General features: G+C 38.9%; 1 protein-coding gene across 1 annotated transcript in view; it reads right to left on the bottom strand.

Moving 5' to 3' along the window:
* Positions 1-237: 237 nt before the first annotated feature.
* HOMER1 (homer scaffold protein 1) overlaps positions 238-17,482 on the bottom strand; it is a 61,448-nt gene continuing 44,203 nt past the window's right edge. Inside the window, exons 6-8 of the mRNA XM_062513211.1 lie at positions 7,736-7,846; positions 6,027-6,107; positions 238-426 (exon numbers count right to left, since the gene is read on the bottom strand). Coding sequence (XP_062369195.1) covers positions 238-426; positions 6,027-6,107; positions 7,736-7,846 — 381 coding nt within the window. The remainder of the gene's footprint in view (positions 427-6,026; positions 6,108-7,735; positions 7,847-17,482) is intronic.

Consider the following 17,482-nt stretch of genomic DNA (forward strand, 5'->3'; position numbering starts at 1 on the left):
AAAAGGAGGTAATTTGTAATTCAAGGTTTTTTTGTTTGTTTGTTTGTCTGTTTTTCTTCAACTGGCTACAGGCTGAGTTCTAAATTTTAAGTTGAATTACAAGTCAAATTCAAAACAATCCCTCTTGGAGGAGTATTTTCTAATTTTGTGCAACTTTGATGCAGAGCCCAACACAGTCCTATGAACAGAGACAGTGCTGCATCTTTAAGCTGATTGGCACTGAATATCCCATTTTCTTTAACTGCATTCTATTAGCTTGGCCAAGTTATCTCGTAATTCTGTTAGTTCAAATATTTTTCCATCAAGGATTTCTAAAAGTGTCTTCAAGTTATTGCGAAAAGCTTCTTGCTCATTCTGACTTTTCTCCAGACGTTGCTCTAGATCAGACAGCTGTCCTTCCAGGTCTTTGTTTCGAATTTCTACTTCCTTCAGAGAAAATACATAACATGTTAATGTGTTGTCTGCAAACAGAAAGCAGTCTACCGTCCTGTTGGTACTGATGTACCTGTTGGTACTATTTTTGTCAAGTGCTTTTTAAAATAATTTGTAACCCTTTACAATTTTCACTAAGTCAAAACCAGAACCTGAATTGTTACTATGATTGCATATGTACTGCCACTTCCTCCATTTTTCCATAATTATCTGAAGGATGGAAACTTTTGGAGAGGGACAAATTTTAGTCAGTGAAAAAAGATACACTTATCCATGTGTGTTATCACTTCTATCATTCAGAAATGTGCTGCCTAATGAAAACATCTTCTCAGAGTAATGTTCAAGTATGCCCTGATTTAGACTACATGAATCGCTCAAGGGCACAGCTCTCCATCAAGAGTTCTCATGCAAAAACCTATCCAGAACGCTGCTTTAGAGACAAAGGAGCACCACCTTATTCCCAGCCCGCATTACAGGCTTTGCATTTTGAAAATTAAGGCAGGGACATAAGCACCCAAATGGATATCAAGGTGACTGTAACAGATGTAAACCTGGAGGTGCAAGCTGCACATTGTGCCTCCCTGCACAGCACCACCTGTGGAGCAGGGACAATGGGAGAGCCACCACTGCTTATGGACACGCCGTTCCCATGCACTGGGGAAAAGATGGAGCGGCAGCGTGTTGGACAGTCCAGGGAGTCTGACCCTGAGCAAGCTCATCTCTCACCTGCTAAGAAAGGCCCTTGGCATCAGGCCCTGGGACTCCTCACAGCTCCAGCTTGTACCTGATGGGGGACAGTGTCAACTCCTCTGCCCTGTGCAAGCTAGGTGCCCTCTCTTCAATCAAATCCAGATGAAACAGTCACCTGGGTCTGGAATAGCATATTGTTCTGTGCTCCATTCAATGTACACCTCATTAATTCATGCTAAATTTTGTGATTTCAGTTGCAAAAATCACTTTCAAAGGCAGCACAGAGACAGTGTGTTTAGTACACCATACACCCTGTACAGCCATCTCTGAAAAGTGCATAGTGAGTTCATATTTATGTATGGTAACATGTTTTTCAACACTTCCTCCCTTTACAATGGTTTTGTGTCACACAGCTTTAACAGGCCTGCCAAGTTTTTACTACAACTAGTTTTACAAATAGGAAGGGAGATTTGGCAGCAGCCAATAATTGCAGCATGAGCAACTCTTTTTCAGCCCTCCAACTTTCTCACTGGTTTTGGTGTGATTCTTCTGTCTCCCTCAAGGCTAAGAAACATATTAATGTTTACACTGGAAAGATCTCAGCTAACCATAGAAAACAATGTGACCTATAGAGAAAATATACTGGGTCATTCAAAGTAACAGGTGGCAGCCCTGTGTCAAAGTCCATGGCCTGAGAAAGATAGCCACTTGTGAGGGGTCTGATGGCAGCATCGATTGGGCACTGCATCCCTGGCCAGAGGAGGGATGGGTTGACATGGCCAGTGCTCAGTTTCAGCTCCCAGGCTCTGCAGCAGGGGAGAATTCTGGGCTCCCCAGCAGTGGTGCAGGATGAGAAGACAGAATATCATCACCTTCATTGCCTCATGGCTATGGCTGCTTGTGGAGCCAAAGGTTACCTCCCAGCCAAACTGAAGGCCTCCCTTCTTTTTTGCAAATGGGCAAGTAAAAAAACTATAGAGTTTTGGGCACCAGTCTTGAACAGCCAGCACATCTGAGAGCAGAAAATACCCCTTACTGCCTGGATCAAGAGAATAATTAATTTGTTTAGCACTGAGTAATTTAGTTGTCAAAGCACTAAAAGAAGTTAACTGGAGAGAGCACTTGTAGAAATTATACAAATAAAACATGTACATGCTTATAGTAGTAGTGAATAGCTACTCCACTGCTGCTACAAATGAAGAAGACAACTGGTTATAACCCAGTCATACCATGCAAAGGCTCTCCTTCAGTGGGTCTACTTCTTCCTTCCAAGCCAAGTACACAAGTACTACCTCATGTAGTGATTGCATAGGTCCAAGACACTCTGAGAGCTAAGTGATTATAGTATAGGACATAAAAGCGACATCCAAGGTCCTCTCTGATTACTGGTTTTCAGTATTTCCCATCTTGTCATTACTTCTCTTCTAGTCACCAAATTTGTGTGCTCTAGGAAGTCTGTTGCCACTGCTCTTACCTCAGAGATAATTAATTCATGTAAGGAGGCAAGCCAGTGATGAAATAGATGACTTTGGGATAAATCTAAAGATACTTATATGGCTTCATATTGTGATATCTGGGCCCGAATAGAGCATTCCATTGGCCTGTATCTAGCACTGAAGAAGATCTTCCAGGCTCTTCTCAGATACTTTTAATTAAATATGCCCGAAGCTGTTATTTTTAATTTCTGGAAAATGCTGCTTCTTAAATTTAAGCGTATTTACCCTAAATTAGTATTAATGTTTTCTGCAATGTTATTGCATTGCTAGTTCATGTCTAGCTCATGTACAGTTTCCTGCTTCAAATCAGTGAACCTCAAAATTTGCTTCTTGATTGGAAGAGGTGGGTTACATGTAGCGTAATCTATTCCTCTCGCTGTGCCATTTCCCTTTACTGGCAGTTGATCTCATCCAATGACAAACTGAATCTTTGATATATTCAGGCTCTTTGCAGAATGTATTCTGCTATTGGATTTTTTACCTTTGGTTTTTTCAAGCTCTTCTTTAATCAGATATAATAATTCATCATATTGTTTTCTCTCACAGAATAAATAAATAATTACTAGTTATGTTCATTGTTTTCACTGTTAACAATATCTTGTAGAATTCAGTGCAAGGATTGGAATAAAATCTTCAAACCACACACAACAGCTATATTTAGGAATCAGCCATATTAATAAAGATTTTCTGACCTACTGCGAGAGTCACACTGATCATTACTCACTGATATGATTTCTCTACATTACTAATGGAATTAATAAAAAGGACCCTGATACTTAACCTTCACAGTGATAACATACTGTTCTTCACTAGTTTCCCAATGATTGATATCTAATTAACTCCTGATATGTGCGTATCAGAAATGTGATACACCTTGAAATACTAACTTCTTTGTATAGCATTTTTCATAGGGTTTTAAGCAAAATATTTAAAAGTTACATAATCCACTTGCAAAGTACAAGAGGGAAAAATAAAGCACAAGAACAAAGAGTGAGAGAAACAGATATGAGCCCTGGAGAGAAACACTCTGACCATAAAGGATGAGTTCGGTGAGTGAACATATATGAGACAGTGTGAAGCTACAGTAGATGATGTGACAGATGTAGGATGAAGTGCTTCAGAGAACACCAGTATAATTAAAGCGGGACAATTACAGCAAAGCACACACCCAATACATTTTTCCCAGGCAGTGGCATCAGGGCAGTAATTAAGTTTAAGCTTAATAAAGGTAACTTTTAACTCGGATTCTAAGTGATATTTTAAGTTTACTTGAATAGAACCATTCAGAACCATTACTAGAAACAGATCACTTCAAATGTGACATATGGACATATATAAAAAATATATCCATTTGGTGATTAAAGAATCACAGAATCATAAAATGGATTAGGTTAGAAGGGACCTTAAAACAATCCGACAAAGGATTTCAACTTTCTGTGATGGGCAGGAACCCTTTCCACTAGATCTGGTTACTCAAAGTGCCATCCAACCTAGCTTTGGACATTTCTAGGGATGGGGCACCTATAACTTTTTTGGATAGCGTGAAGTACTGCCTCACCACCTTCACCATACAGAATTTCATCCTAGTATCTAATCTGAACCTACAGTCTCTTGGTTTGAAGACATTACGCCTTGTCCTATTTCTGCAGTTCCTGATGAAGAATCCCTCTCTGGCTCCCCCAGAGGTCACTTTCAGATACTGTAAGGCTGTTATGAGATCTCCATGAGGTCTTGCGTTCTCTTCTCCAAGCTGAACAGCCCCAACTTTCTTAGCCTATCTTCATAGGAAGATGCTCAATCCTCTTATCAGCTTAATGGCCTCCTCTGGACTCCCTCCAGCAGGTCCATGTCCTTGCTGTGCTGGGATCCCAGATCTGGGTGCAGCACTGCAGGTGGGGTCTCAGCAGAGCAGAGCAGAGCAGAGGGGCAGAATCCCCTCCCTGCCCTGCTGCCCACACTGCTCTGGATGCAGCCCAGCACACCTTTGGCTCTCTGGGCTGGGAGCATACACTGCTGGTTAGTGCTGAATTTTTCATCTACCATCATCCCGAAGTCCTTCTCTGCAGGGCTGCTCTCAGTCACTTATACATAAATATACAAAAATGGAACTACAGACTTTATAGGTCAAATTTTAATAAAAATACCATTTTCTAATCTTTCATATCTTACTAGTTTCATAATTCTGCTTGCTAAGGATAGCTAATTCCTGGCTCACTGTTATTTTTCATATGATCTTACAATAAAATTACTGCATCTGCTACTGCTAGAACAATTTCCAACTCTCATTATCATGTCTCATTTTAGTCTCTCACATAAATGCCTTTTCAGATGAAAACTTGTATTTTTAGCCTAAAGCCAGCAACAATTTTTGGAACAGGCAAGGTCAGGTGTATTCAAAACACTCTTTAAACACTGTTCAAAGTAATAACATACTTTGTACAAACAAGTTGATGTATGAATGGGGAAAAATGAATAAACTCATTTTGATTTTTACTGGTTTATTCTGTAGGTTAAAATTTGATTCATAGAGGTTCCAATTCATGCCATGTGTTTCAAAGAATACCTGCCTAATGATTTTCAAGCTGTGGCTGTGATCTGATGGGGCTTGCTCTTAGCATGCTATGCCACGGAACAGAGAGGATGCCCTTTCAGCACCTTAGGGTTGGAGCTATTTAATGCCTGAGTTTCCAGTTATTTCAAAACTCTGAAGGCTGAACTCAGAGTTTAATCCACCTAAACTTTTAATAATCCTCATCCAGAGGCAGGTGTGACAAGGAATGTGCTGCTAGTCAGCACAGAGACAGACAGGCAAGAGGTCAGATGGAGCAAGAGAGGACACAATGAAAAAACATCAATTCCAGCAGCCTCAGGTATCTGGCATTACACACAGTAAGAAACAACATCTAAAAAACCAAAAAAGCACAATGTTTCTAAATAATTCCAAGAAAATGTAGAAAGAGTGTTTTTAAAACCTACACTACATAAGAGCACTTTAACCCTTACTTTCTCAGGGCTTGTTTAAAAGCTGAACACAAACTCATCCCAGGCTCATGATACACAGACAGTTTCAGTGGCATGCAAAAACTATGGGAAGACACTGTAGTGAAAATGAGACCAGAACTGACCAGGATATGTATCAATGAAGGAAGTTTGCTAACTTGAGAGTACTTTGTGGACTCATAAAAGCAATGTGGATCTGTTCCCTCAGATAAAAAAAGCAACTTACAGCAGGTAGAAATTTTGATACAAATTCTTAAGGGTCATCCCAACCCAGCACTTTCAGGGCAGTCTAACTTACACATTCATCTGGCACGTTCAGTGAATATAGCACAAGTTGCACATGTGAACTGGTCACTTGCTGATGATTTTTCCCTTTTCCCTAAACTAAGATGATGCATTATAGCTCACCTGTAACTTCTGGGTCAGAGAATCCCTTTGTGCCTGGAGCTCTCTGGCATTTTCAATTTCTTGTTTCAATCCTTCTATTTCCTAAGGGAGAAGAAACAACCTTGCTAGCAATGTGTTACCTGGCTTTGCCTCGGTGCTGGTAATCTGGCTGCTGCTTCCTCTTCTGAGAATGTCATTGCAACAATACCAAAACTGGCAGTGGTCTACTGCCCATCAGAGAACTTGAAATGCCCTGCTCCCAGTACTTCTGAACCACAGTCCCAAAACAGTCACTCCATTGTGAATGAACAACAATAGACATAAGCATTTTCTTTTGTAAAAGTTCAAGTCTTCTTTGCCTCATGAAGAGACATGAAGTAATTCTTGCCCAAAGAATTAAGGTCCCTTGTAATAAAAAAAAACAAATTTATACTCTAAATTCTATTAGAATATATCCTTCTCCATTTTTTCAAGCAGAAAAATCCAAATTTCAAATGTAAACTGTTTATTATGTCACCAGTAGCAGGGCTGAACATAAAAAAACACCCTGCCTGTTTTGATTGATTTCTGTAAAGAGAGAATCTAAAAGAAACTGCATCTTTAATTTAGCAATTAGAAAATAATAAAGTGTAAAAGTAAGAAATATAGATGAAATAATGAACAGAAGAGTAACCTGTTATTTGCTGACTTTCAGGTGACAAGAATAGAAACAGTTAACAAAACTAAAAGGTATCAAACTTAAAACTATTAAGTACTCTTGTCCAGATGGGCATATTCATCTCCTAGAACTCCTTTTGGCAGGATTTCTTTACAGCCAATAGCTCAGCATAATTCAAAATCAAATGGGCAACAAAATGGGAAACATTACCAAGATGAGCCTAATCTCTTAAGTAAGAGGGAGTTTGGAAAAGGCTCTGCTCCATTTTGAGAGGATATTTTGTAATGACTCTGTCTCTTCTGCTTCCTCCTTGGAAACACCTCACAGCACTGAGGGAAGCTTGGCAAGACACACTGCCCCTCCAAGCACACATGCCAATGCCCACAGTTTCTTATATGGGGCAAATAATTCTTCCTATGCAGCTCCTTTCATCTTGTTTTTCCATCCATAAAGGGGTGATCCTTGATCCTTCTGTGGCTCAGATATGCTTTCCTCTAGGATCTATGCCAGTGCAGGTGTTACTGCAATTTATTTACTTGCTGCTAGTCTAGGCCAAGCTACATGGCACAATAAATACCAAGTTTCAGGCTGGGGGCTTGGCAAGTATTTAAGGAAATCGCTGATCTTATGGACCATAAAGTTCAGCTCTATTAACAGAGCCTGAAAAATAGACTGGCTAGACAAAGGCATTGATCTATTACTTGTTTCAAACCCTCTCCTCAAGAAAAAAGAGTGACTACAACAGCGTCCTTTCTTAGGGATCTGGACTGCATCAGTGTGATGATTGCTGTGCAGAAACCACTTATGACTTACTTTTGCAAACAGAGATGCTGGTGAAAGCAAACAGGAAAACATTATACTTTTTTGTTGCTATGCAGATGCCCAGCTCTATATTGGACTGATGTAATTATATAAATGAAAAATACTAACAATTCAAAGAAACTGAAGAGGACTTTACTTCGCAACATTTATAGCAAATCATTCAGCATCTAGCAGCCATCACAAGCTTAATATTGAAAGGCTTTAGAAATTATTAGTAATAGAAAAGCCGTAAATAATTGTTAGCAGATACCTCTTCTTTTTTCTTCAGTGTAGACTCTAATTCCTGTATTGTCTGGTTTAATTCTGTTTTGTGTGTGTGGACGGCATTGGCTTGACTGCTCACACACTCTAGCTCAGTCACCTGTTGAAATAAGTAGAAGAAACACATACAGAAATTAATTTCAACATATTCAAGGTACTATTATTTCTTTGCATCAATAGCTGCCTTTGAAATACTTCTAACTTCTGTATGACTCCTGTTGATTAAAGTGGAGAAAGTGTTCTTACAAAGTTACATAATACTCCATAATATAGTTATGTAAGTGGTTGCTATGAATTCCTGGAAACAAAGAAAAAAAAATAATTTGCTATATGCTGAAAATAACACTAATTAAAACTTATACTAATTATTGTAAGTTTTAAGAAAGTTCTGAATTACCACTTCAAATACTGTAATGGCTTGATGACTAAACACAGATCTGTCTGTCTAACTAACCTCTCCATCTGACACGTTTTAATGTTCTACCACCTTACTAAGCCACAATGTTCACAGACTTCCTAGAAAGACAATTAACATTTCACAGCAACACTTTCTGACTCAGCATAAACAGTGTAATAGCAGACACACAGCCACCGAAGCACAGCTGCCAACTACTAACTTTTGCTAGTAATGGAGCTAATCTCTCAGCCACAAAGGCAACAGCTAATGCCACGATTTGGCTTTGCTCAGTTCCCCTTTCATTAGCAGACAGCAAGCATGCTCCATATGCCCTTGGATACCTAGCAGTGGTATGCACTTTTGTTTTATCTTATAAGCAAAAGGATGCTAATATTCTGCCACTCACAGATAAATAGTTTCAAAAGACAGGTTCTGCATCAAAGAAACAAGATCTGTGAAGCTAGAGTCTACACAGAAAAGTCTCTGTTTATGTACATCTCACATTACAGGTCAGAATGTTAGAGAACTCTCACACCCCATGTCTGTCTGGATGTGTGCACTAAAGCATTTCTGTTTAATAACTAAAACCTAATAACAAATTTTTCTCCAGAACTTACAAGCCTGCCAATCCTAAGATATAGTTTTCAACAGAGCTGCACCACATACCTACAAATCTGGCCCGGAAACTCCTTTGAACAAAGTGCTAATTAATTCTGCAACAAAAAACCTTTAACACTCAATTTAACATTCTTGGAGAAGTAGTCATTATACAGAGAGCAGGCATTTTCCAAGACCATTTTTTTCTTAGGTAAAAACGTATCTCGGAGAATCAAGGTTGCTGCTCTCCAGCACCAATATCCCCCAGCTAATAATACTGTGATACCAGTAATTTCAGACTCTGAACTATTTGTAGGCTCAAAATACAGATTATTGAATCAAGTCAAAGGGAAGTCAATATGAAATACAAGGACATTAAAACAACTTTTCCTTTCTGAATCACAGGCCACAGACCTCTCCTCTGCAATAGCCATGATGAATCTAGGTTCTTCTGCTGGAAAGCTATTGGTTAGACATTTTTGCATGAGATTTATAATGGGGAGAACTGAGATTAGAACAAATTCTTGGTAGGAGGTAAAGGGAATGAGGGAGTATGATATAACTTGGTAATGCAACATGTCCCGTCCAGCCCCAAGAAACTTCTTATTTGCTGGTATTGTCCCAAAAGGAGTACCAGTGCTCATGACAAAAAATGAATAATAATTTGCTTAGTTTTATATGCTGCTGAGCATTACAACTTAAGTTTTAGATGATTTTCTCAACTACATATATATATCTGCATCCAGATTTTTATAATACAGTTACAGTGTTCACCACTGCAATCACACAAACAAGAATTGGAACACATTGATGAGGACAAACCTATGTCTGCACAGTGTCTGACCTAGCATCTAAAGAGACTAAGAATCAGAAAGGCACAGAGCAATTCAGTCTGGAAAGGTGGTCATATGGTGAAGGCCTCCTGCTCTAAACAGGGCCTCCTGCTCAAAACTGGGCCAATTTTGAAGTCACGTTTGCTCAGGGTCTTCAAGAATCCTTCACAATCAAGCAGAACTGTGATAGTTCTGACATTGTGGGTTTAGGAAGAGCTCTATCTCCTTTCTAATTTTTGCTGAAACTGTCAAACTTATTCACCCCCTTCACCTTCAGCCCTTCTGATGTTTAACTTCTCAAAAATTCCCAAGTGTTCCTGCTGAGATGTTGAATAGTAACTTCCAAGGAGACAATCCCTCTTTTAAAGCTGTTGCACACAGCAAGACCCACTGGCTGCTACCAGGCACCAGCACAGAATGCTCACTTACACAAAACCTCAGCTGGAGAGACAAAAGTAAGCCCAGTCCCCAAACTACCTCTGTCCTAAAACCTCATGCCTTGAAGCAAGCCTGCAGAGGTCTCTCATCCTGTGATTAAGAAAGCACTTGGACTCCCACTGTTCTCCATATGGTTTCCACTTGGCTGGTACACATAGAGAGAATGCATGTATTGGTGCAAGCTTGGAACTCAAGGGGCCGATGAATTGCGCTGCTGGATGAAATGTTACTGTTCTAGGTTGCATCTATTATTGCTGGTGACAAACACCTCCTGCAGCACCCCTGCCAGGTGCACAGCTCATGTGAATACTCCCAAGTACACTCTGGTCCACACTAACTCAACACACAAATTGCTTATGCAAACATAGATCATTATTCTTAAGCAGAACAGGCTGTGCTCCCACAAACCTTCTTGCCAACAGAAGCAACTGCTCTCAGAAGGACAATTAATTGCCAGCACTAAAAAGGCTGTGATGTCTTACTCCAGTTCAGCTTTTCTCTGGGCAAAGATCCATCTCTTACTGATTATGCAAGAAAATAATGTTCAACTGTTTTGTTTACTGTTGATTGAAAACTCAGTAAGTTGGGAAGAAAAAGATCAAACTCAATTTTAAAAACTGGGTTACTTTAATCAGTTTTATTTCTGTGCCTATTCCTACAGAGATCTGAAAAGATGTCAAATATCTTCATGTTTTTATCTTCTTGAATGTACCTATAAAGAAGAAAAACATATTGTGACTCCTTCAAGAAGATCTGTAGAGTAAGATGGGCTGGGAAATTACATGATATAAAGAATATGCAATTGAAAACAGAAGGAACAAAAGATAAAGCTCTAAGCAAAAATTTGGATAGCATTTACTTGTTCTGTTTCTTGTTTCAAATTGCATTTAATTTTCTCATGACCAGTGGTCCAAAAATCATTACAAGTAACTGTTTATGCATTATGCACAGAAGGGGGCATAGAAGGAAGTTAAATTGCTTTACCCTGACCCTCCCACAGGCTATTATCAGGGACACCTCCTCATTCAGTGGTTCAGGTTTAAAAGCAAGGCTCAATCAATCCTTCAAACCCTTGCACAGCAGTATCGAGCAATATACCTGTGATTACTGCTCATTTTGAGTACGGAATTCAGACTGAAAGAACAGTCTTTGAACAGTAAATGACTGAACAAAGTCCTGCTATTGTGCTACCACAAGACTGCAGTGACTCGCATATCTGAAAATGTCAATAACTCGGGCTTCGTATTTAAGATTACAAAAGAAAAAAGTTCTTAGTTTCTGTTTCTTCATTTTGAATTTATCATCCAAGTAAGGATTGCATGCAAGGAAAATATTCTGAAAAGGCTTTTTAGTGATCACGTAGTGTGCAAACTCTTCTAGCATGCGGATGGCACTCTACTTAACTGCCTCCTTCAGTGTGAAATACATCATAGCAATACATAGGATAGCAAGGCAACTTCTCATAGAGCCTAGACCCTCCTAGCAGAGGCCATTCTAGAGTTTTCTAGAAATTTTAGTCTAGGTCCAAGAACCTATAAATGCAGGAGGATTTCAGGAAGATGTTTTCATTGCAGCAGAGAGCAAGTACACTGGGCTGTTGGCACGATTGGAGGAGCAAGGCTTCAGGCCACATAACACAACAACAAGTAAGAGCCTTGGTGTGAGCTTAAGACAGTGACTGCCCAAGGCTTCAGAAAACTGGAAAGACTCTCAAGAAAATCCTGACCACAGTAAATTACTTTGCAAGTGGATATGTCAGGTAGAGAGAAGCAAAGATGTGGAATACCACAAATATTTGAGTATATATACACAAATATTTTGAGTGGTGACCTGCCCCAAGCAATTACTGAGTGATTCTGTGCTGTGTTTGCTTCAGCTGGATTCGTTTTTTCAAACCATCTTTTCCAGATGAATTGTACAATTCGGTACCAACAGATAATGAAATTCCTTTTTAACTACATACAGAAATTATTCCAACTTCTACAGAAAGGCAAAGCAAGACAGATTAAAATACAGAATCCATCTAGTACACAGAATCTGTCACACAACTGTAGAATAATTCAGGTTGGAGAAGACCCTTAAGATCATTGAGTTCAACAGTTAACCCAATACTGCCAACTCCACCATGAAGCCACATCTCCAAGTACCACATCTACATGTCTCTCAAATATCTCCAAGGATAGTGACTACACAACTTCCTGGACAGCCTGTTCAGTGCTTGACAGCCCTCTCTGTGAAGAATTTTTTCCTACTAATTAAACTAAAACTGGTGAAACTCAAGGCCATTTCCCCTGGTCCTCTTGCTTGTTACTCGGGTGAAGAGACCAACCCCCACCTACAGCCTCCTTTCAGGCAGTTGTAGAGAATGATAAAGTCCCTGAGTCTCCCCTTCTCCAGGCTAAACAGCCGCAGCTCCCTCAGCTGCTCCTCACAGGACTTATACTCCAGACCCTTCCCCAGGTTCTTTGCCTTTCTCTGGACTCATTCCAGCACCAAAATGAACTTCCTGAACTGAGGGACCCAAAACTGAACACAAGATTCGAGGTATGGTCTCAGCAGTGCCCAGCACAGGGGGACAATCCCTGCCCTGCTCCTGCTGCCCACACTATTGCTGATCCAGCCCAGGATGCCATTGGCCTTCTTGGCCACCTGGGCACAGCCTGGCTCCTCTTCAGCTGCTGTCACCAGCACCCCCAGGTCCTTTCCAGCCACTCTGTCCCAGCCTGTGGCACTGCCTGGGGTTGTTGTGACCCAAGGGCAGGACCCGGCACTGGGCCTTGTTGAACCTCACACCATTGGCCTCAGCCATGATCCAGCCTGTCCACATCCCTCTGCAGAGCCTTCCTGCCCTCCAGCACATCAATAACCCACACAGCTTGGTGTCACCTGTGAACTGACTGAGGCTGCACTCCATGAGACCATCGGTGAAGACACTAAACAGAACTGGCCCCAGTTCTGAGCCCTGGGGAGCAGCACCTGTGGCCACCAGCTGGATGTAACTCCATTCACCACCACTCTCTGGGCCCAGCCATCCTGGCAGTTTTCTCCCCATATTAGCAACATCTATTCAATGTGGCTGTAACCTACTTTTTGTACCTGACACTACTAACTTGTTGTTTCTATAATGTCTTTTTCTCCCTTTTATTTACTGTAGATGCAATATCCAGTATTTACTAGCCCAAGCTACAGTGCAGAACACACAGAGTGCTCACATGCAAGACTGAATTTAGGTACTAATTATGTATTTTTAACTGATTAAGTTACATTACTAAAAGGATCCTAACTATGACTGTGACAGTATAGTTCCATCACTAATTGAAGATGAACTTCCCACCAAGAAAGATGAGCCCTTTGTTTACCATGAGGAGAGAAATGCTATTTTGTGGGTCAGCAAAGCTGTGGATAACTGCATAAAGTTTCACATAATTTATACAGAGAAAACTTCTCACTTCTTAATGGTAGACAGTACTAAGAAGCACAACAGTATGCAACAATCCAGTGATAAAAATTATTCCAGTGTAGCTTTCAGGAATAAAAAATTCTGGAAAGATTTTTGGCATTAAGAAATGTGAAAGTGCAGAAAACAAAGAAAATTGCTTTTCAAGGAGGATTCTGAAGGAACAAAAAGCACACAATCATATTATTAATATAAATCATTTCTGACAGGAAATTAATTATTGTAGTTTTCCAAGATTTACCCACAGATAAATTAATAACCCAGGGGTGAGTGTTGTACACTACCAGCAATTTATTGCTTTTTTCAACAAACAGTTCGAAGATTTTGCTGAAAAGGACATATTTCTGTCTGTGGGCAGTGATGCCTTAAGCCATGGAAATACCAAAATGTTTTCCACAGTTACTCATTTCTGTACAGATGAAATAGGAATATGCTATCATCTTTTTGTGAAGAAAGCAGTGAAACTGTAGTAGGAATCTTGGAAAATATAACAAGTTTACCAAAATTGATGATTTGACTTTCAGCCATGCACTATTATTCACAATTGATAAGGTAATTCTGAATTTGAAGCACATTCCTTTCCCTACCATCTAATTAGCAAATATTTTTCCAGTCACCTGGACAGTTCATGAAATACATGCAATAACAAACACTATAAAGATATCATCCTTCAGTCCCGAGTAAATAAATGCAGTCCTTTCCTTATTCTCCTGCAGAGTTTTGGAATTATAGGATGTATTTAATTCTGTAATCTTTAACTATGTAAACATCCTGTCACATACCTCCACAAAGCATGCATTTTATAACTTGCAGATAAGTGTATCTTAACACTTTCCTTAGAATTTTCTAGAAATAAAAAGATAGGAATGACAGAGCGCTTCTGTGAAAAATTATTTTATTACCCAGAGTAAGAGTAGCTTAGTTTGTGGTTTGTGGGTATTGTTTTTCCAAATTATTGTCTTACATATGACACATTCAATGAAAGTGAATTCCCAGGGGAAAAAAAAAGAAAAAGAAGAAGAAGAATCCTGACAAAGCAGTCTTGGGCCCTAAATGCAAATCTTCTCTAAGGACAAAATAAGGCAAACTGAAGAAGATCAAAAAGACTTCCATCCACCATGAACTTTAAAAAAAAGGTAAATTCACATATTGACTTGAGGAACATAACCTGATACAGCTGCTCTGTCTGAAAAGAGACTGTCTTTTTAGTAAAATGCAATTATCAACCAAGGGTTGAACCTTTGTAAATGCTAGGTGGATTATCTGTATTACAAATCATACACACAAAGAGAGATTAAAATAAGTGTTGGATTTCAGAATTCTTCTCCTAAGAAATGCTCAGATAATGTAAAGGCTGACAATACATACCATTTCAAAAATAATAAAGCACTTATGATCGCTGAAATGGATATTCTAGGGACTAAAATGTACCTCTGAGAAAAAATCCCCAACATATTGTCTGAAATAAAATGCTTGTATTTTTTTCCTTTGGTATCCCCTAATGCCATGTAAAAAAAGGTCATCTACTTTCATTTTAAACAAGAAGTACAAAGCTGCTATCTAATCACATACTAATTACAGTATCTTATGGAAAAGTTAACACTTGGTTAAATTTTTTCCTTCAATCAATCAAACCTAATTTATTCAAAATTTATTCAAAGCTAAATCTGAATTGTTCTGTAGGAGGGACACAGTCTTAGAGGGAGAAGAACAAGAGACAGGCATCACATAAAAAACATGAATTACTAATCATTTTTTGGATCAGAACTCCATTCATAAATTTCTTGTTAGCATGCTTTCTGTCACCTTCCTTCATATTTCCATTCTTAGAGAATGTTATTCCTTGGACATACCAAGCCAAACAGTTCTCTACAGTAACAACAGGGCTGCTAATAAGACTTCTCAGCAAATATGAAGTCCATGGTATAGGCTCCAATTCAAAAGACAAATTCATCACATCACATTTGCATGTTCAAAAGTTAGTTTTGGCTATTCAAGAATTAATGAAGCTGATGGAAATGAGGAGGTGACTTCTAAAGCTTCTGCAAAGATTTTCTATAGATAATTCGAACAGATGGTTTATACAGCACGCCACATTTCTTGTGAACTTTCACAATGCCTTTTACAGACTGTTGTTTTCTTTAAGTGACATAAAAATTGTCCAATAAAATTACCATGGTTTTATTTTGGCATGTTCATGCAATTTTTAATATCCATTTTAAAATTTATTTTAACAGTAGGAAAATCATGGTCCATTATTTGTCAGGTGGGTTTAATAGCTACATAAGATATCTCACACTTATTTCATTAATTGAATGAAAAAAACAAAATACAATACCCTAATTTTATCTTATTTTCTGGGAAATTCTTGTAAAACAAGCTAGAATTGAAGAGTTTACCTCTCTGTTCTCTCATGAATACCCAGGAACTTGAACACTTCCCTTCATCTCTTTTTATCTTAGGCTTCTTTTCCTTAAGAAGAATGATCTTCAAGGACTGCAGCTCTTATTATTATGCACTGGTGTTATTACTTTGTGCTATTGCCTAGTGTCATGTAATAATTTACTTCAGCAGATAGCGTGCATGAAAAAAATGTAATTTTCAATTTTAACATGGCAAAGACAGAACTTTGGGTTACTTTCCATAATTTATATCATCATTCAATCCTTTCCTCTTTGTGGTATCAGGATTAATGTTAGGGCCCATGCTATTCTATTTGTCTGAACTAGCTTACTTCAGGGTTTTTCTTTCTGTTACTGAGCTATTCTAAACTCATGAATCCCTTTTGATGTCAAAAAGCTATGCAGGGTGTGTAGGAGTGCTCACCAGTCCCATTTAAGGGAATTGTTTTTGTCATTTCTGAGCAGATTAGAGAAGGCTGAGAGCTCCAAGCTTGTGACTGGGCATCATATTTTCCTAGAATTCTCTCTTTGTATTTGAGAGGGAAAAATCCACATACCCATATTTTGAAAAATAAACTGACAAAATAGCAAAATATAGTGTTTCTGAATTAAGCTTACAATGTATCAGGAGAAAGCACAAAACTTTAATTTACTGAGAATGTTTCACTCAGCTACACTGAATCTGTATTCTGTTTTATTTCAGCTCTAGGCATTATTAAGGCAGAGAACAAATGGGAAAAGGAAGATAGAGACCTAAGAGAAAGCAAACAAATGTAGGTTAACACAAAAAACATGAACTGATAATGAGTAAATCTTATACTTACTCAGAGATAGCAAAAAATAAGTGAAATTATTTTTTTAATGCAATCAAAATCAAAGAAAGAGAAGCAACCTTAGTTTCCTTAAGAGTGGGACATTTACTCTTCATGCTTTTGTGTCTACAAGAGTTGCTAGCAAAAAAGGATGACTATCTTAGACTGAAACTGTCAATGGGTAAACATTGCTAAAATCATTGGAAGGCTTTTGCCCACTATAGCAAACTGCAAAGACACAGCTGATCATCTATGACCACCAAAGCCTACCCCTCCCCAAATACACCTACTAACCTCAATTCGGATTATGACTGGAACTTGAGATAAGATAAAGGGGTGCTATTGTCCAATCATCCCAGGCCTGGGGAGAAGAATGTATCCACAATGCTGGAAGAGAGACTGGAATACTAAAGTTTCAAACTTTCAGGGGGCAACCTGCTGATGTGCAAACTACCCTCCCAAGTGCAGAGGGCTACATGTGCCTGAAGGGGCTCATCTCTGCTGATGGGCCATATTGAACTAAACTGCAGGGCTACAATAAGCAGCTGTAATGACTTAGACCCCTGAGTATCCCCATACTCAAACTGAACCTGAGCATTTAAAACTCAAGAAATCTTTTGAGTTTTGTGGACTTTCTGATGGACCAACATCTTCACTTCAAGCAACAGACATCAAGTTGTACCAAGTCTCACTTCTGGATCCAACAAGGGGAATTGCCTGTAAATCCTTCTGTGTTTGCCCTTTTTTTCTCTTTCTTTTCCTTACACATTTTAAGTGCTATTTTTATACTTTTATATTGC

This window comes from Cinclus cinclus, chromosome Z, assembly GCF_963662255.1.
Source record: "Cinclus cinclus chromosome Z, bCinCin1.1, whole genome shotgun sequence".
NCBI classification, from domain to species: domain Eukaryota; kingdom Metazoa; phylum Chordata; class Aves; order Passeriformes; family Cinclidae; genus Cinclus; species Cinclus cinclus.